Below are 20,775 nucleotides of genomic sequence, written 5' to 3' on the forward strand. Positions count from 1 at the left end.
TGTCGTCGTGGCTTCAAGACTCGAACTGAATCCTCCAGCGAGCCGGGAGGAAACGCATCACCCGATACGTCACTGACCGATCAGCTGATTGCCGGTCCAACTGAACAAACAAAGTCCCCGCACCGCGTCTAGTTAATAAGAGCCTACTTCCTACCGCGATTCAGCATAAATGAAGTTGAACTATGGTACACAATATTCAAATGCAATAAACAATAGTAAGTACGTATTAAACGTAGTAATAATATTACAGCTTCCTGTCTTTGTACGGTAACATCGCGTGGTCGAAACTGAGTGCCATTGTTTGTGCGTAATGAATCTAGTAGAAGCCACCTGTCTGTGTGGGCGCGGGCGAGTTGGTCGGTGACCTTGAAACAGTGTGGCGCGCAAAACTATTGGACTGCCACTACCTCACCCCTATCCCCTCCACCACCCACCCCGGTGACGAGTGGCGAGACGACAGTTTAGTGCAATCTTCCATACGCGCAGCACGTGCTCTTACTGTGTATTCTGTAGTTTGTGGTTTGCCAGTTTTGTTTGTTCTTTGCTCTGCTCTGTGCGTATATCCGATATCATTATGGCTAGTAAACGTAAACACAACTCGTGTACGTTAAAAGAAAAAACTCGAAGTTCTCAAAAGACTAGACAATTGGTGAAAGTGCTACTCAACTTTCAATTGAATTTGGTGTCGGTAAAGCGACGATCAGTGAAAAAGAAGCGGGCAAAAATCGAACAATTTTGCTCTGTTACAAGTGAAAACACTCTAGAAAAACGTCAAACTACTACTGTGTCATCGTATGACAAACTCGATGAAGCACTTTACTTGTGGTTTTCTCAAGAGAGACAAAAAGGCATTCCCATTACCGGCCCCTCTAATTAAAGAAAAGGCGCTTCTACTAAACATCCTTATGGGAGGCGATCCGTCATTTTCGGCTAGTTGCGATTTTTTAGATCGGTGGAAAAAAAGGCACGGTATCAGGCAACTGACTGTAACTGGCGAAAAGATGTCTGCAGACAGCAACGCAGCCGCAGAGTATCTTCAGGAGTTCAAAGAAATTACATCCTCCTACTCACCCCAGCAAGTGTACAACGCTGATGAAAACGGGCTAAATTTCAAAGCGTTGCCAACAAAGAGCCTAGCTTCAAGAGAAGAAAAGTCCGCTCCAGGATTTTAAAATGGATAAGCAACGACTAACCGTATTAGCATGCAGCAACGCTTCCGCCACCAATAAGATACCTTTGATGGTTATCGATAAATTGAGGTTACCCAAAAAACCTCTATGTTTTTAAAAACATGAATATGAACGCTCTGCCCGGTTTACTATAAAAACCAAAAGAAAGCTTGGATGGATCGTGCTTTGTTTCAAGAATGGTTTGAGAAACAATTTGTGCCCAACGTGAGAGCCTACAATGAAGAAAATGGACTGCCTGATAGAGCGTTGTTACTCATAGATAACGCTCCGTCCCATCCGGATGACTTAGAGCTGGTTATTGGTGATATAAAAGCCATTTTTCTACCACCGAACGTTACTTCGATCATACAACCAATGGACCAAGGAGTTCTACAAGCGTTGAAGCAAAATTAATCGAAAAAGCTGCTCCGAAGCCTGCTTGAGGAAAATGAAGACCTCACAATTCTCCAAAAGCTTAAGAAAATCACGATCAAAGATGTAATTTTCTGGGTGGCAGAGGCTTGGGAGAACACAAGCGTAGGAGCTCTGCAGAAATCTTGGAAAAATCTTTGGCCTGATCTGCAGTTTGTTTGAAGAGGTTGTTCCACCGGTAAATGAATGCGAACTTCTTCCTCTTGTAAAAAAAAAAATACCGGGATGCGAAAATGTAGAGAAGGAGTGTGTTGATGAGTGGACGGCTGTAGATGACAAAGCTTCGAGGAGTACACAGACGAAGACATCGTGGCACAGTGCAAGGAGTCCCAGCTGATGACTCATGTAGCAGTGAGGATGAGGGAGACGCCCAAACTACCGATATTGTTCCACACAGCGCAGCTGCAAGTGCCTTTGACCTCGCTCTACGCTACGTCGAGCAACATGCCGCTGCTACTCCCAATGACGTAATGTTCATTCGGCGTTGGCGAAACATTGCATCGTCCAGTCGTTTTAGTGTGTTGCGTCAAAAGAAGATCACTGACTTTAGGTCTTAAGAAAGTGTTGGGTTTTGCAGTGTTTTGTTTTACGTTTTTATCCCTTATTGTGTCCAAGTTAAAGTACAAATTATTTGCTAAGCCTTGCGTAGGGGTTTGTACATTATAAATACAGTGCAGTACAGTACTATGTTTCATTTATTAACAGTATAAATTCCGTACAATGTATGTATCATCTAACGTTTCAAATGTAATTTCAGTTTCTATATGTCAGTAAGTAAATGCTTTGAGAAATAAAACTTACGTTTTACTATAATAACTGGTTTTAATTTATTTTCCTGCCTTTTTAGCAATTTTATATTTTCTCCTAGCCGTGTTCGGATTAGGCGGATTTTCGGATTGGCGGGGTTCGGATCGGCGGGACTCTACTGTATTTGGAAGCACAAATCTATCAACAACATTTATAAAAAAATCATTAAATATATTACCAACAAGAATTGGGTCTGATATGGATGTGCCATCCCGGACTAATTGTATGTTATCAGTGATCTTGGCGCCATTGTTGATTTCAGATTTGATAATTTTCCAAGTTGATTTCGACTTATTTGTAGATTTCTTAATTTTACTGTCAAAAAACCTTTTTTTGTTGTTGTTTATTTGAATTTTATTTTCAATTTTTAGTTGCTTAATTAATTGTTTTAAATCATTAGTTTTCCAAACCCTATACAGGGTGATTCATGAAGTTCTCCCCCCACTTCTACAGCACATTGTACTAGTAAAAATAATGAAAAAATGTTATATAAACATAGGTCCGAAAACGCTTCGTTAGCGAGTTACAGCTAGCGAAAGATTTCGCCTGAATTCCTGGGTAAAGAGTAAAATAAAGCCATACTGAACTTTTGGAAAGGTTAATTAAGTAAGAAATATCGTGGATTCTTATGTATTTTTACCTGATAAAGCTAATAAAATAGGTTTCAGAACTGTACCTGTAGTAGTTTTTGAGGGATTCAGGGTTAAATGCAAAAAATTGGGGCACGAAACAATGTTTTTTTAAGTTTGATGTACAATAACTTTGTTAAATTGGTAATAAATACATAAAATCAACAAACATTAATTGTAGAGAATTTAATTCTGAGAAAATTTATATAATCAAAGTCTAAAAATAAAACAGAAATAAGTACCAAAAAATCGATTTTATTCAGTATAATACATTACTAGCTGTAAAGAAATACCGTACGGTATTTAGTTAAAATAAAACAAAAACAAAATGTTTGTTCCTTAATGATGAGATAAATTGAGAAAACAAGATTAACTGTTAAATAAATTTGTTTGTAAATAAAAATATCATGTTTTATTACGTTGTATTTTTTTTTTTAATAAAAATTTACATTAAATGTTCGAAAATAAATGAAGCAAACATTTTCCCATTATTGTTTACTAATCATCGAAATGTAGTTTTTTGTTTTATTAATTTCTAAGTTGGTAACGCACGAATAACAGCTGATCAACAATGGTATTCTGTAATGTTACGTTAGAACTGTGTATTAGTGGTGTTTTGCAAGCTACAGCAGGAGATCGGGTTCTGTGAATCGTGTTATTAAATGCAATTTTTCTGTGAGTTATAATTCGATTGTTTATTCAGCGAAAAAATGCCTTACTTATTTACATCAGAGGAATACGCTGATATGGTTTTTATTTTGGGTTACTGTAATGGTAATGCTAGAGCTGCTGTAGAAGAATAGAACTACGTTACCCTAATAGGAGGATTCCAGATACCAAAACAATTTCAGGAACTTTTCGTACTCTTCGGGAAACAGGATCACTACCAAGTACTAGAACCAATTATGAACGAGCTGTCCAACTTGATGATGGACTGGATGATGGACTGGATATTGTTATTAATGCTGTTCATCGCAGTCCAGGTGTAAGTACACGACGTATTTCTAGGCGGATAGGAGTTTCGCAGTCAACGGTGTGGAGGTCACTTAATCGAAACAAATTTTATCCGTTTCATAAACAAAAGGTTCAACATCTACAGCTAAGGGATGGTCCACTTCGCTTGGAGTTTTGCAACTTTTTGAATATTAATAATCAACTCTACAAGCGTATTTTGTTTACGGATGAGGCACAATTCACTCGGAATGGTATCAATAACTTGCACAATGAACACTCATGGGCAGAAGAAAATCCACATGAGGTAGTGGAACAGAACTTTCAACACCGATTTAGCGTCAATGGCTGGTGTGGCCTTTTGCACAATCGGCTGATTGGACCTTTCATATTACCTGGACGCCTAAATGCTGAGTTCTATTTGCATTTCCTTCAAGAAGAGTTGCCGCAGCTGTTAGAGAATGTTCCTTTACATCTCAGACAAAATTTGTACTTCCAGCATGACGGAGTACCTCCCCACTTTTCACGTGCCGTTTCTGCTTACTTAAATCATCAATTTCCTGGACACTGGATTGGTCGTGGAGGGCCTCATCCTTGGCCACCATCACCAGATCTATCTCCATTGGATTATTGCGTCTGGAGATGGATGAAAGACATTGTATACAAGACAAAAGTGAATTCTCGTGATGAATTAATTGCCCGTATTATGGATTCGGTTGTGCAGATACAGGGAAGTCCTGAAAAATTAAGAAACGCAACAAAAGCAATACACAAACGTGCTGCAAAATTTATTGATAATGATGGCCTCATTTTCGAACATCTATTATAAAAAGGTGCGTACGGTTGGCCCTACCTGATTAATTTTGCTTAAAACTAGTAATGTATTATACTGAATAAAATCGATTTTTTTGTACTTATTTCTGTTTTATTTTTAGACTTTGATTATATCAATTTTCTCAGAATTAAATTCTCTACAATTAAGGTTTGTTGATTTTATGTATTTATTACCAATTTAACAAAGTTATTGTACATCAAACTTAAAAAAAACATTGTTTTCGTGCCCCAATTTTTTGCATTTAACCCTGAATCCCTCAAAAAACTACTACGGGTACAGTTCTGAAACCTATTTTATTAGCTTTATCAGGTAAAAATACATAAGAATCCACGATATTTCTTACTTAATTAACCTTTCCAAAAGTTCAGTATGGCTTTATTTTACTCTTTACCCAGGAATTCAGGCGAAATCTTTCGCTAGCTGTAACTCGCTAACGAAGCGTTTTCGGACCTATGTTTATATAACATTTTTTCATTATTTTTACTAGTACAATGTGCTGTAGAAGTGGGGGGAGAACTTCATGAATCACCCTGTATGTTTTTCTCCAATTGCGCAATTTTTTCCTTTTTAATCTTTACATCATCTGAAATCCAACTATTTAGGTTTTTCTCTTTTTCAACAGATAATAATTTAGGAAAGCTAATTTCAAAAACATGAACAAATATTGAGTAAAAAACATCATACTTAGTTTCTACGCTAGCCTGGTAAACTTCTAACCAATTTTCACTAGCCAATAGCCTTAAAAATAAATCTGTGTTAGTTTTTGAAAACTTTCTACAATACCTTTTATTCACATAATGAAGAGTATTTTGTACACCAAAAATTTCAAACAATTGCCCATCATGGTCTGATATACATGTTATAAGGCCAGATGTTTTTAATTTCTTAGTTGTAATATTAGTGAGGAAGTTATCTATGCTGGTTTCTGACTCGGAGGTAACTCTAGTAAGAAAATTTACTTTATAAACTAAGTTATAAGAATTTAAAATACTAACAAAGTTCCTATATGTATTGTCTTTGTTCAACACATTGATGTTAAAATCTCCTGCTATGATAATATTCTTGAATTTATCATTTAATGTATTACATAACAAATCAAGTCTACCTAGAAAAGATTCAAGTAGCCCTTGCTGTGGGGATCTATAAATACATGCTAAAATAAATGAAAATGTATTTACAGTAATTTCTGATAAGCAACATTCAAATTCTTTTTCGGCTGTAAGATCTTGGACTTCAGGAATTAATAATTTTTTACTTTTAATGTTACTTCTAACTAAGATCAATACACCACCACCAAGTGAGATAGACCTTGTAAAAAATGAACATATTTTATAATTTGGAATATTTAGATACAGGATTTCTGCTTCAGTCATTTTATGTTCAGATATTGCTACTACATCTGGTTGGATTTCTTCTAAATTAATTTTTAATATATTAATACGTGATGATAAGTGTTGAACATTTTGATGTAATATTTTTAATGGTTGAAGTTGAATGTTGTCAAAATTTTGTTTATTTTTGGAATTTAGTTTGATATTGGTTTCAGTAGCCTATATTTTAAATGATGGTAGTTTTTCATTCCTGATAGTGTAAAATGATTACTGTTATTTGAACTTAATAGTGCATTATTATGAGCCAGATCAATAACATTCAAACTATTATATCTATATGCAGAACAGTTTTCATTGTCATAAAAGTTTAGTTTAAACCTGAAAAAGATGAACAAAAATCACTGACACCATATTGCCCATGATTCACCTCACTTTCACCAGACACTGCTTCCAAGTGTTGTTTGGATTGGAAATCAAGATGATCCTGATGTAGGGCCATCTCCTTGTCTCCTTGTGGTCCTAGGTTTGTAGTTATGGTTGATGACAGTGGTTGAAGTGAAGAGGTCTCAGGCTGCATGTGATCAACAACAAACGATGATGGTGTAGCTTGCGGATACTTTGACAAAATATTGTATTTTAAATCAGTGATAAATTCATCATGTGTTAATCCATTCCATAATACTCTGGAGGACCACTGGTTGTACAATATGATGTCCACAGAAGCTCCAGTAAGGTGATGAAATTTCATTATTTTGGTTACAAAGTGTTCTATGGATATTTTATCACGAACGCAACCCACAGCCGAACATATAAGCCTTGTAAAACCTCTTCTCTTAAAATCAATTGAGAAATCCTCAAAAGCTTTATCATAATCAGTCAAAGTAGGTTTATTTTTGTATTTATCCTTTGTAATCAATGAATAGATTCCAGCTCCATCAGGGACTTGTTGATAAGCAAGGTGACTGGTTATGCAGTTTGAAGCAAGTGGTCTTCCAAATTGTTGTTTGAAAATCACTGCAACACCAGCAGTCATCTGTCGCTCATTCTCAAAGTCGCCAGAAATACAGTGTGCAAACGCAGTTTTTTCACAGTCTTTATGTTCAGTAATTATTCCAGTCATGTTCTTTTCTATTATTTTTACTGGAGGTTGAACTCTCTCATACTTGAAATGTAATTCTTGACTGTTCCACCAAGTAAGGGCTTTTAAAATAATGCGAGCCAATTTTGTTGTGCCTTGCATGTTTAAGTGCAGACCATGGACAGTATAGTGTTGTCGTCCCAAATGATTAAGATTAATAATGTAAACTCCATCAATCCTGGCAGCTATCTCCATGATGTAGTTATTTACTTTTTGTATTTGATCGTTTTCCGGACCATTAAGAATTTTGTCGTACCTATTAGGTACAGTACATAAGAAAACAGGTCTGGTTACAGTAAGCACTTTTAGTTTACTTTCTAAACTCTCATAGATTTCATTAAAGTTTTCTTTAAGACTATCATTTGTTCCGCCAAGAACTACTAATGGGCTACTTTCTTCATCAATTTTAGCTGAGTCGATGACTTGCAGAAGAGTTGTGTTTGGTCTGACATAGCCAAAAGCATTTACTCTTCCTTTTTGTATGATGTCAGACTGGGTTAAAATAGTTTTTCGAATAAACTCTGTATTTATTGTGTCCGAAGTCATTATATTGTGAACAATGGACTCCACTGTCCAGCACATAAATACTCCACAATCATGACTGTTTGACTGCTGCGGCCCACCAAGATCTAAAAAATTGATTGGCATTGTCTTGTTTAAATAAGTGTTTAGCCTGTTTGCAACCGAGAGAGCAGAACTTTGGTTGTATGTACCAGAAGAGTCAAAATGTAAAAATTTTTGTTCAGACCCAACATATACTAGTGTACTCCAGTGTGAGCCACTATCAGATTGTGTTAAATTAACAGAGTCATTTATTGGTAGAATGATGTAACATTTTTCCTTTATATTAAGTGGTTCTAGCATGAAATGGAAGTCATTAATATTTTTTATTGCATGAACAATGAGTGGATTGATTATGATGCCCGATTTTTTATCCAGAAACCTATCATTTAACATTTGAAAATACGGCTGAATTGTCAAGTCAGTGAGCCATTTATCGTTCAAAAGCTCATCAGAAACTAACAACATTTTTACAGCTTCAATTTCAGTCTGTGTTTCAATACTTGAAAACTGTACAGGAGTTTCCACAGCGGAATCAGAAGAATTTGAACTAATGGTTGAGGCAGTTTCTGATAAAATATCATTATTTTGAATTTTAGATGGGTTTTCCATATTTAAAAGCGGTAGAGGGGATTCACAAACAGAATCAGAAACATTCAACTTCATACTCATGTTTGACTTGGTTGATTTTTCACCCTTACTAGCTTTCTTAATGCTAACATTTTTTCTTGAGGTAAAATTAAAATCATCAAGTTTTAAATTTAATTTTTTTATTTTAATGTATTCTTCCAGTTCTTTTTTTGATCGTAACACTTTACCACCAGGGGTTGTTACTTTTATATCAGTTATTTTACCTCGATGTACTCCACTTTTCCTAACTGTTTCTTCAATTTTACATCCTGAGAGAAGAGATTTATTCGTACATTGGTCACTCAAGGAAGTATCCATAAAATTATTTTAACGTCCAAGTGATAATAAATCAGAGTATTTTATTATGAAGAAAAAATGCAAGTATTATTGTAAATAAAATACGTGTCAGCATTTATTAAATAAATATGGAAACACTATTAGTGGCTGAGAAAGTCTTAATGTTATCTGCTGCACAACAATGAGGTTCAAAGTACACCAGTTGAGTCATTAACAGCTGATGGCAAGCTGTACAGGTTATCCCTTCACTGCTTGTGTATGCTTGAAAATCCAATATTGTTGAAGTATTGCAGGAAACAACTACTGTAGTCAAATTTCTGAGTTTATCTTTGTGAAATAAAATAATTTTAGATCACAAAACGTCTTCTTAGGTCACAGTCACAAATACTTATTGAAAAAGAGTGCTTATCTTGGAATTGAAAATGAGTTTTGTAAAGAAACAAATGAAAATGTGCAGTGATAAAAACATGTGCTTTTTAGAAATTCTGTTACAGGTAATATTTATAATTAATTATTTGTTTGAAACTATAATAAATGTTAACTTTTAACTGTTTCAAAAGTTAAGGATACTTTACCACAGATTTTCCCACAACTTCAGCACTGTTTTACTAAAATGTTCACTAAATAAAATTGTTGTATGATACAAGTAATTTTAACTGGTCAACTCTATATCATATGTGTGTCATGTGTGTCATTGTTGAGAACAAGTGGTAGTCACTTGGTGCAAGATCCGGGCTGTATGGTGGATGAGGAAACGACCCCCACTGGAATGATTCGAGAACTTCACGTGAGCAATTTGCCGTGTGAGGTCGAGCGTTATCATGAATCAACAGAATTTTCTAGCTCAACTTTGACAAACTGATACTACATGCACCTAGTGGTTACCAGTTGGCAAGTGCCTTTTGTAGGAAGAGTCACATTCATGGAGGTTCTGCACTATGTGTACATGTAAATTATGAATTTAAAATAATACCTGTACCCTTCCTCAGATTGTTTGTTCCTACATGAAAATAAATTACTAATGGACTAGTCCCAATGTACTGCAACAATCATGGAATATAGCTGTGTAAAACTGTCAATCTTGAAGAGGCATAAAAGGGAAAGCTGCTTTCAAGTCTCGTTTTTTTGTTCAGAGATCTCTCCTGTACAGTTTAATACTTTGGATTTGAATTCCAATACAGATGTACCATTTCCAAGGGCAATTTTTTGTTTTATGGTGCTTTTTCTTCATTTTATTTCTGTAATCTTAAAAATGGTCAGTTATTTATAGTAAGGGAGCCGGGATGCTAAATTTGCAGTGACTAAAGCGTCATGGGGGCCTGTAAGATTGTGAAGATTAAGTTTTAAAACGAAAAAAGTTTATGTTAAGTTTTTTATTTCAGTGTGGAGGAAAGCGTGGACAAATTTTCAAAAAAAAAAAAAAAAAAAAAAAAAAAAAAAAAAAAAAAAAAAAAACATTTACATGGAAATACTTGAGCACGTCAGAAATTCATAATGTATACGCGCTATGTCTTTCTGATAATCAAGCGATATTAATCTGAAGAGCAATTACAATAGACAATAGACAATATTCTTTATTTGTTGTTTCTTTAAGAAATACAATTGCGTCAATAGTATATAATAACAAAAACTTAGATTAATATTTCTTGCTTTACAAATATTGATATGGTATTTATAGAAAATCGAAGAACTCCTTCAATGAATATACAGGTCGTTCCATCAGCCAGTCTCGAAAATGTCTTTTCAGTTCGTTCCCTTTCTTGTTCTTGAGATTTGGTGGTAGTGCATTAATGATTTTGCGTCCAATGTAAGAAGGTTTTTTGCTGAATTGCGATGTGTGGTGTACAGGGAGAATGTAGTCCGTTGCTCGTCTGGTGTGGTATGAGTGAGCATTTTCATTTCTAGGAAGGTCCATCTGGCTGGTGTAGATGACGACTGCATGGATGTATAGTGCTATGACAGTAAGAAGCTGCAGGGATTTGAAAGCTTCTCTGCAGCTTTCCCTAGGGCTGAGGCTATAGAGTGCCCTTACAGCTTTTTTCTGGAGTACCAGGATTTTGTTGAGATTGGTTTCAGATGTTCCTCCCCATGAAATTAAGCCATATCTGAGGTGGGACTCCACTACAGCATAGTATGCTGTCTTTGCCGTCTCCAAACCTCCTATCCACTTCATTCGCTTTACCACATAAATGCCAGATGAAAGTTTTTTGGTCAGATCGCATATGTGATCTGTGCAGGAGAGGTCAGCATTAATTGTTAGGCCTAGCAGTTTTGCCTTTTTTTCAACTAAAATATTAGGTATTTTTGGAATCTGCTCTTGTCTTCTGCTAAAATTGATCTGGGTGGTTTTGGATTGATTTATGACCAGATCGTTTTGAAGGCAGTATTGGAGTGATTTTTCTGTTGCTGATGAAATATTCAAAATTAGATTTTGTGCTGTGTTATTTGTAAACAAAAGAATTGTGTCGTCTGCATACATAATGGTTTCTACAGAATTGTCATTGATAAAACTTGGAAAATCGTTTGTAAAAAGTATGAACAAAAAGGGGCCTAAAACTGAGCCTTGAGGCACTCCTCTACTTACTGTGAGTTGTCTTGATCTATACACGCATTTACTCCCATTTACATTTTGTTGAATCTCAACTATTTACTTGCGTCCTTTCAGGTAGCTAGTCACCTAATCTTTCGCCAAGCCTCCAAAACCTAGGGCTGAAATCTTTTTCAAGATAAGATCATGATCTAGACAATCGAAAGCCTTACTGTAGTCTAATAGGACAGCTGATACGTGTTTGTGGTCTTCTAATTTATCTATGACGTATTCAATTAGATTAGTGACAGCTGTGGTGGTGGATCGTCCTTTGAGATAGCCATGTTGGTTCTTTGTTATTAGATTATATCTGTCCAGATGTTGTAACATTCTTGAGAGTGCTACCTTTTCTATTATTTTTGAGAAAGTTGGTATTAGTGAAATGGGACGGTAATTTTCAGGTTTAGTGATGGATCCTTTTTTGTGCTTTGGGTATATTTTTGATATTTTTAAGGGGGATGGAAACTGGCCTGAGGAAAACGATTGATTTATTATGGTAACCAGTGGTGGTGCTAGTTGTTTGGTACAGTGTTTTACTAATTTTGAAGGAATTTCATCAATTCCACATGATAATTTAGTTTTCAGGGAAGCTATCACTCCCAAGACTTCTTTAACAGTTGTTGGTGTTAAAATTAGTGATAGACAATTTCTTTGTGGAAGCAAAATCGGATGAGTTATGGCTGTGTATTTCAGATGTTCTCTATTTTCGCCTAATGTGGAATCTGCTATTTGGGAAAAGTATTGGTTGAAATGTTCGGCTATTTCGGCGGGGTTGTCTGTTATGTTTCCTTCTATCTCCATCTTCAGTGTTGAATTTTCTTTCTGTTGCTTACTTTGCTTTTCTGAGTTTATTATGTCCCAAACGGCTTTAGACTTATTGTCAGAGTTAGTGATGTAGTTAGCAGCCATATGTTGTTTGAGACTCCTAAGCTTGAGATCGTAGGCTTTCTTTTTTGCTGCCATGTATGTTCTATCATGTTCATTTCTGGTGAGCTCATATCTTTGTAAGGCAATTAGAAAATCTTCTTTTAGTATTTTCGACTCTTGGTCATACTGAACTTTTAGTCTGCCCCTCGGCTTTGCTCTTACTTTTTTGCTAGGGCATATATGGTCCAATATTTGTCTGACAGTTGTCTGAAATGTTCTGTATGCCTCTTCAACATCAGGGGCATTGTGTACCAGTTCCCACTTTTCCATTTCGAATTCCTGTTTTAAGCTATTAAGGTTTTTTATTGAGAAAATTCTTTTTTGTGTAGCTTCTTTTGTAGGGAAGACTTCTCTTTCCACTGCAATAGAACAGATTTGGCCAGTGTGATCCGACATTCCACCTTGGATCACTGAAAAGTCGACTGCATCTTCAGGTATGTTGGTACAGATGCAGTCTATTGATGTTGTAGAATGATTAGTAATTCTTGTCGCTGGAAGGGGAAGCCGCCTGACTCCAAAAACCAGCAGTTAATCTTCGAAAATAGTATTATTCGTGTTAACAGTTAGCCTGTCTATGTTGATGTCGCCCATTAAGATAAGAAGTTTTGCCTCAGCTGTAAATGAGGTAAGTATATCTGATATAATGTTGATAGCTACATTAGCTTGTCCTCCTGGTGTCCAATAAACCCCTAGAATGTAGAGAGTTTTTTTCTTGATTTTTATCTTTGTTAATGCAGCTTCGCATACCAGTTCTTGACAACTGTTTGCCATGTTGATTGCTTCTGTTTTTGCAGTTTCTGTTTCCTTAATGTAGATTGCAACTCCTCCCAATCTATGGTCTTTTCTACTGTAGTGTGTAATTAAATTGTAACCACTAATCTTAGTGAGTAATAGTTTATCTGAGTTTAATCCATGTTCAGTAAGTATTAATATGGTTGGATGTAGGTCACTCAATAGATGGTTTATTCTTTCCACCTTTTTTGATAGTCCTTGGAATGTTCTGATGAAAGATGGTGATAGGTTTTTTCCTTGTTTTCTTTAAGAGGTGTTTTGGCTTTCTTGTATAATTTCTAAAAAAGTATTTGAAGTATTTCCAGGTACGATATCTGAAGGAGTGCTAGTTAATGGAGTCTTGGTCATGCTGTCATCTGGTGAGCTGTTTGTTTTTCTTAAGATTTTCTCCATATGTTCTTTCAAAAAATCTTCAAAAGTTTTGTCTATAAGTAGAGTTGCTGTCATTGGGGGTTTGCTATGTACTCAAAAGTTACCGAAAGTTTTTATGTTTGCACGAACTATTGTTTTTTCGGGGTCTGTGTCCATCTGTCTTTGTTCTTGTAATTCTTTATTTTTGGCTATCTGTAGAGAGACACTAAAATAATTTCCTTTCTTTGAACTTGAATTTTTCACAGCCCTATTCAAGCGGTTTGGTGTTTGAAATTGCTTAAACAAAGGTGTTCTACTAGTAGGCTTTGCAGGTGTTGTATTAGTTTGGTCATGCAGGTCACGTTGATAGGAATTATTTTGAAAAATCTTCACTGTTGATTCTAGGTGGTCCTGTCTGCACTTAAGTTTGGTCAGTTTGATCATAATTTGTAGTGTGTCTCTTTGTTTAGTGATATTAGGGTTGTTTGTTTGGGTTTCGGAGTCGATGGCATTAACTTTGATTTCAGTGCAGCCACTGTTATCTGTTCTACTCTGTAGCATTTTAATGGTATTTTCGAGCTGCTTAATTTTCTCTTCAAGTCTGCATATTATTTTTTCTTTACTTAGGTCTTGTTCTTCAAAGGTGTTTTCTAGAGCAGCCTGTCTGTAGCTGCTTTTCTTTCGAGAGTTGGTTTTCAACTTCGGTCAATTTTTCAGCTAGCAGGGTGTTTCGGCTGTGTAAGGCTTCATTTTGAGCTTCTAGTTCTTTTATCTTTGCTTGATAGGTTAGCTCTGACAGAGTGTGTTGATCGGTTATCTGTTGTGCCAGTTTGAAGTTCCTTAGAGTTAGAGAATTCAGGTCCTGCTTAAGTTTACAGTTTTCCGCTAGTAGGGCATTGCCTGCTTCGGCGGCCAGTGTCAGGGAAGTTTCTAGGTCGTCAACGTCATTAAAATGTTGTATCTTAGTATGGACAACCTCAACTAAATCCTTGCTATTGTTTAACATCTCTAGCTCTTGTATTAAACTCTCATTTGTTCTGGAGCTACCTTCAACTCTTTGTGCAGTATTACTGAGGTCTAGTTCTTCGCAACCTGGTGATTTATTTTGGCTGTTGTCTATTAGAGGTTTACTTAGAAGAGAGGTTTTAAAAACTTGTTCTGCTTCTCTAAGGGCCTCGTTAAACTTTTTATTTTTGAAATTGTCCGTTTTTGGCTTTCCATGAATTAAATTATATTCTGCATACAGGCACATGTCGCTTTGTTTAATGGAGGCAGTAGTATTGTCTCCAAAGAATGTGACACTGTATTTAGTGATATTGTCAATTTTTAAAATGTCTTGTATAACTGCTGGCCAGTAAGGATGGCCTCTTATTTTGGCGAAAACTATAACGCCCACATCATACAAAGTACCATTGTTTGATGCCATTTTCGGGATCTGGGAAAAAAATTAATTGTACTGAGTTGTTTAGGTTATTTTCAGAGAAGTAGAAAAGTAGGTTTGGTAATTGAAAATACTGTTTTTTTATAACGGTGGACGGTGGCCATAAAAAGGGATAGAAAAAAGGAAAAAAAAGTTATTTGAGCGTGCCAGATATTCAGAGGGAATGTTAAGTAAACTAAAAAAAGTATCCTATTTAAATGACTGAAGATTTGGACGTGATCGAAAGTCATGACAGATTTGTGAAAATGTAAAAAAATGCGGTCTTAAAATACTCGAGCACGTCAGATATTTATACAGGCGGTTCAATTCGATGTCCTGACCATTCTAAATGATAATCTGACAATAATGTGGAGGAATATTGTTCATCTGACCATTTGAAAAAAAAAAAAAAATTTCACATGTTTCTTTTCCACAAAATACACATTTCACACTTATATCACTCATTATTGTAATGTATATAAAACTTATTGCATTAAACAATCAAATAAATAAATAAAAATATACTTCTAAAAAAACATGTTGTTATTGTGATCATCTGAGATGGCATTATGGCGGTATATGGTAGTGTGCAGATGGTGCGAGAGAGTGAAAGACAGAGAAAGAGTGAGAAGGAAAGAGAGGCGCAGAGTGGGAAATATACAGTTCTCAGCGGCTGTACGCTCCACCCTTTATTTATGGTTTTAGCTACCTCACCCCATGAAAATCGTCAGATTATATTTTGTCCGCAATTCTTAAAAGATTTCCTTCAAAATAAAAAAAAATTCAAATTCGCTTGAGTATTTTGAGGTAACATTATTTTTTTTACACCTTTGTGACTTGCCTATTTCCTTATACTACGCTTTAATCGTCAGGTTATTGAAATCTACACCGTTCTACATGTACTTAACTTACTTTGTATTTATCTGACGCCCACAAGTTTTTCTGAGGATCGATTTTTTTCTACTAGTCTGACGGTCTGCCCTCAACGCAGACCCCTATATTAAAGGTTCATATGTGCTAGGGGTACATTACGGAGTACGACATTTCTCCCCATATAATTTTATGACGCGCTCTAGTAACGCGAAAAATCCCCGCTTGGGCTCCCCTACTATTAGTTTAGTTGTAAAGATTGCAATATTGTACATATATTGGGGAAATAAAAAAAATGCATTCGTTCATTCACCATTTCCTGAAAAAGTTGATAGTTTTACTCTTTCTTGTTGGTGTACAATCATACTTTTGTTAGAACAGTTCACTGGCTGTTAAGGGTCATGATTTGTTTAAAAAAAGACAAGTTGAAGGGTTTGTGAAAATTCCAGGTAAGCTACTTTAGTATATGGAATAATCTTGTAGTTAAAAAGTTTAGATGTGCTTGCATAATCTTTAAAATCACTAGGTTTTAATTGAATTATCCAGTAAGGATTGTATTGATTTATTTGCTTTCATAGCCAAATCAGTCCAATTGGGGAGTAAAATTCAGTTTTTGACTTGGCCCTCTCTATGCAACTGTGCACACAGCCAACCTCTTGCACGCAAGAATGTCTTAACAAAGAATATTTTATTTTCAAAGATGTTGTCTCGTAGGCAGTCTTGAATAGCGTTAGACACGATAGAATTGTGATTCTGAGGAATACAAGAATTGGACCAAACATCTACTCTGTTACATTGTTCTCATCAATAACACAATCTAATGTTTTTCTAAATGCACTTGGTAAGTCATTACCTGAACGGCCAGTGCAGTTTTGATACCTGTGTGTAATACATTTTTTTGTTACTGAAAAGTGTGCAGTTAGATTGTACATGTTTATTTTTCCTAGATAAAATAAAGAGCTTATTTCAGTATGAGGAGTCAGGATTACATTTTGTAGGTTTACAAAAATAACTGGAGTACTTTTACTTCTTTTTTTTTGGGCGTTTCTCATTTCAGTTTTCAAAAACTGCTGCCTTTCATAATCTTCATTTTACTCTCTTCAGTTAGTGTCGGTCTGGCGTGCTAATTTAAACTTTTCACAAAGATCACACCAATCTAATTTGAGTACATGAAATCCTAAATTGAATTCCGTGGCAAAAATTTTGTAGTTCAGATTTTGTAACAAGAATGATACCTTTAACTTTACACTGTTTGAAACACTTAGGTCTGATTCTAGATTAAGTCTTTTTGTATTCGCCCTACAATAGTGCGATTCAATTTCATGGAATCACTTAATATGGTCTCTGGCTGAATTAACGTCTCCTTCTGGCCTACATCTACTATAATTACTCTAACCTCTGGAGTAGCTGTGTTTGTTGCAACATCCTTACTATTATGTGCTGTGTATACTGGTTTCTGAGATGTTCCTAATGTTGATATATATAAAATGTTTTACAGACTTGTATTTTTTCACCTTTGATGGTAAAATATTATTTAAAGGAATATTGTCTTTTTGATGTTTGTTTGTTTTTGAAACCTGAGTTGTAAGCAAACATTTTCTGATTGTTTTAGATCTCCTAATTGACGGCTAATTGTTTTAGATCTCCTAATTGACGGCTTTTTCTTTTAAGTTTTGCTGTGATAAAAGTTCACTAGTGCTAATAATGAAATGTTATTTTTTCTGTTAAAGATGGCAAAGAATAAAAAGAGTCATAAACAAATGTACCCTCATCTTCCGATATTCTGTTTTGGCACCTATACTTGCATTTAGTTGACGGCCTTTGGGTTTCACATGTTTACCTTTTCTGTTTAGATACGATTTTCCAGACTGATGTGCACCCTTCCTAAAACTTGCTTTCCATGTTTAGTGATTTCAGATCCTCTTTCAACCATTCTTGTTTAGTTTGGTTTCTACAACTCTAAAAATAATAAAATACTAATTTAGTCTATTCTGTTAAATAATAATTAAGATAATATATTCTAAATATACATTTATACGACACTAAGACAAATATTTTGAATTCCCAAATCAATGACAAGCTGTCCATTGTGTTTCCATTGTTGGGGAAAAGACAATCAACTTGGCAGTCTTACTCTGCTTACACATGATTACACATTTAGTCATTAATGTTTGACAAAGCCTTGCTAATTCTTAGTCTCAAATCTTGAATGTTTTACACTTTTTAAGGTATATAAACTTGGTCTTAAACATATCCTCAAAGAAAAAATCACATGATGTTATTTGAGTGGGTTGTGCGATGCCAGAAAATGGTGCCATGGCCAGTCCACGATGAGGGAAAGTGTTTTCAAGTGATTCTTCCACGATTAAGTTCCTGAGCGGAGGGTTTGTATCTGTTGAAAAATACAGTAACTAGGGTTCACAGTGTTGTGGTGATGGATAGTTTTCTATCAACTACTATGCAGAGATAATTATTGCATGTTCGAAATAATGTTATTTGGCAGAACAATCCTTGATGGTGGATGTGGATGCATAGCATGTTCTAAATATTCTTTGCTTTATAATATCCTAATTTGTGTCTAGGTACCATTCATCACGCTAAGCTTTCTCTTGTACTGTACATATAAATGTGATATAAAGCTGCTGCTTTTTGTAGGTTATGTTTTGAGGTTAAGACGTTAGAGCAAACAATAATGGTACATGTAATATATACAAGTAAAATTAAATAACTTATAATTTCATAAACCCTACCATAATGTGATGCTAAATACTATCTAAATTTAACTGTTGCTTAGTATTTTTTGGGACATAGTGTACAATTCACTATTTAAAACAAAACTTGAACCTGTTTGCTGTTTGTTAGTGATGTATTACTTAACGTCACGTCCAACGGTGAAGGGGCAGGTGCAGTTGAGAGGACATCTGTTGATTGCTAGGAGACGTCAAGAAAAAAATTGTAAAGCTGTACATATTACTTTTTTGAAAAGTCTCCTTTGGCGTGTTTTGTTAAAAAGTTTTTCCTAAGCACTGTTTACTTTTTTGCATACATTTGTTTTAATGTAAATACAAATCATAAAACAGTGTAAAATTATTATTTTATTATTAGTGGCGTAATATTGATTTTAAATCTGGATGTTTCTATAGCAACAAACTTTTGTTTTATTGGTGCCAAGTGCATAAAGGTTTGACAATCCATTGTTGACCTTAGTTTTTTGTGGAAAAGTATAATACTATAAGTGAATTATGTTTATAATTGCATAGCCTTTCCTGCGTTATAGGTATTAAAACAATACATATGTACAATTTTGTATGAAACTCGAAAAGTTTTAAAAATAAATTTGTACTAACACATTTTAAAAATATAGGCTATTGTGTTTTATTTTCACTAGAAAAATATGCATATTTCTTTAATTTATTACAAAAAATGAATGTTTGTTATTGTTTGTTACAACAATTTTTTCCAAAAAGCTTGTGCAAATGTAAAGAAATTAGCCGGTCAGTTTAAGGTAATAATATAACACAATAGCTAGTGCACTTAATTTGTTTGGAAAGATTTAAATTAGAGAATAATTGCCTTGAAATGTTAATATTCTACTCAAAAGATGTAAATATCCGTTAAATATCTTATATATATATATATATTTATTATATATCTTAAATAAATATATATAGTTTCAATTGTTTTACTGTAATTATTTGATTTGATTTATATGTAGATGGCTGACGGAGAGGATTGGGGAGTGGACGAGCCCATACTGACTGCTGACACCATACCAGTGGCTCAGGATCCAGAACTGCCTGAAATCAAACTGTTCTGTCGTTGGAACTGTGATGATATGCAAGTTTCTGACATGTGCCTTCAGGTATTTTTTTATTTTTTTTTGGCATCTTGTGATTAGATTTAATGTTTACTCTGTTCGCCATTTTAAAAAGCAGCAACTCGTTTAATAGAGTATCGCTAGTCTGCATCATATCTGAATTGAAATGAAAGACAGTTTATTTCTGTTATAATTACAATACTATTACAATTAGTATTAATATATGAATTGATAATTACGAGGGCTGTTCGGAAAGTAGATTACGTTTTGTAATTAAAAATTAACAAAGTATAGGAAAAAATTTTTATTATACATTTGAAAGCCACACTTAAATACTACTTTTCAAAATAGTCGCCATTCAAATTTAGGCAGATCATATCGATGGATGAGCTTGACAATGCCTTCCTCATAAAATTCTGCCGCCTGTGTCTTCAACCAGTTTGTCACTTCTTGCTGCAGCTCTGTGTCGTCGTCAAAGCGCTGCGTTGCCAGCCACTTCTTCATTCAATTCATTCAATTCAATTCAACTTTATTCAAGACTCATACAATGTACACATACAGTAAAATACAGAATAGCGTCAACCATTACATTACAATATCCATTTATTGATTAAATTAAAGCAGTTTGCCTCAAAATGTCATTGAAATGATTTTACAATTCTGCTACTATTTACAATATGTCATATCAACTACTAAATTGTTGGATGAAACTAAGTTACCTCAAAATATTCTTTAAATGAGTATACTGATTTTTCAATTAAAAATGACTTTAACTTTGTTTTAAATATGCTAATTTGTGAAATTTTTAGAAATGTTTTTGGAAGAAATAACAAGAATTTGGATCCTATAGCAGTGGGTTTTTTTTATTAAAAAGTTTCTAAGTTATGTTTTGGGATTGATGGATAATTTCTATGGCGAGTGTTATAATCATGATTTGCTCCTAATTTAGGTATACTATCTTCATTTGATTTCACAAGCATTATAGTTTGAAAAATATATAGTGACCATATACAGTAAGGATTCTTAATTTAGAAAAAATGCTGTTTGACAGATTCATTTCGTTCCAAAATTTAACATTATTCTAATAGCTTTTTTTTGTTGGTGAAGAATTCGGTCTAGATTATTTTTGTTGTTGTAGCTCCATACCATGCTTATACCATAAGACATGTGTGAATTGATTAGTGTAAAATAAATATTTTCAAGGTTTCAATATTACATACCCTTGACATTT

At 34.6% G+C, this 20,775-nt stretch overlaps 1 protein-coding gene across 1 annotated transcript in view; it reads left to right on the top strand.

Moving 5' to 3' along the window:
• Nucleotides 1–20,775, top strand: part of LOC124370399 — a 119,088-nt gene that overhangs the window by 54,876 nt on the left and 43,437 nt on the right. Inside the window, exon 4 of the mRNA XM_046828684.1 lies at nt 19,443–19,589. Coding sequence (XP_046684640.1) covers nt 19,443–19,589 — 147 coding nt within the window. The remainder of the gene's footprint in view (nt 1–19,442; nt 19,590–20,775) is intronic.

The sequence above is a fragment of the Homalodisca vitripennis genome, unplaced genomic scaffold (assembly GCF_021130785.1).
Source record: "Homalodisca vitripennis isolate AUS2020 unplaced genomic scaffold, UT_GWSS_2.1 ScUCBcl_149;HRSCAF=1392, whole genome shotgun sequence".
Classification (NCBI taxonomy): Eukaryota; Metazoa; Arthropoda; class Insecta; order Hemiptera; family Cicadellidae; genus Homalodisca; species Homalodisca vitripennis.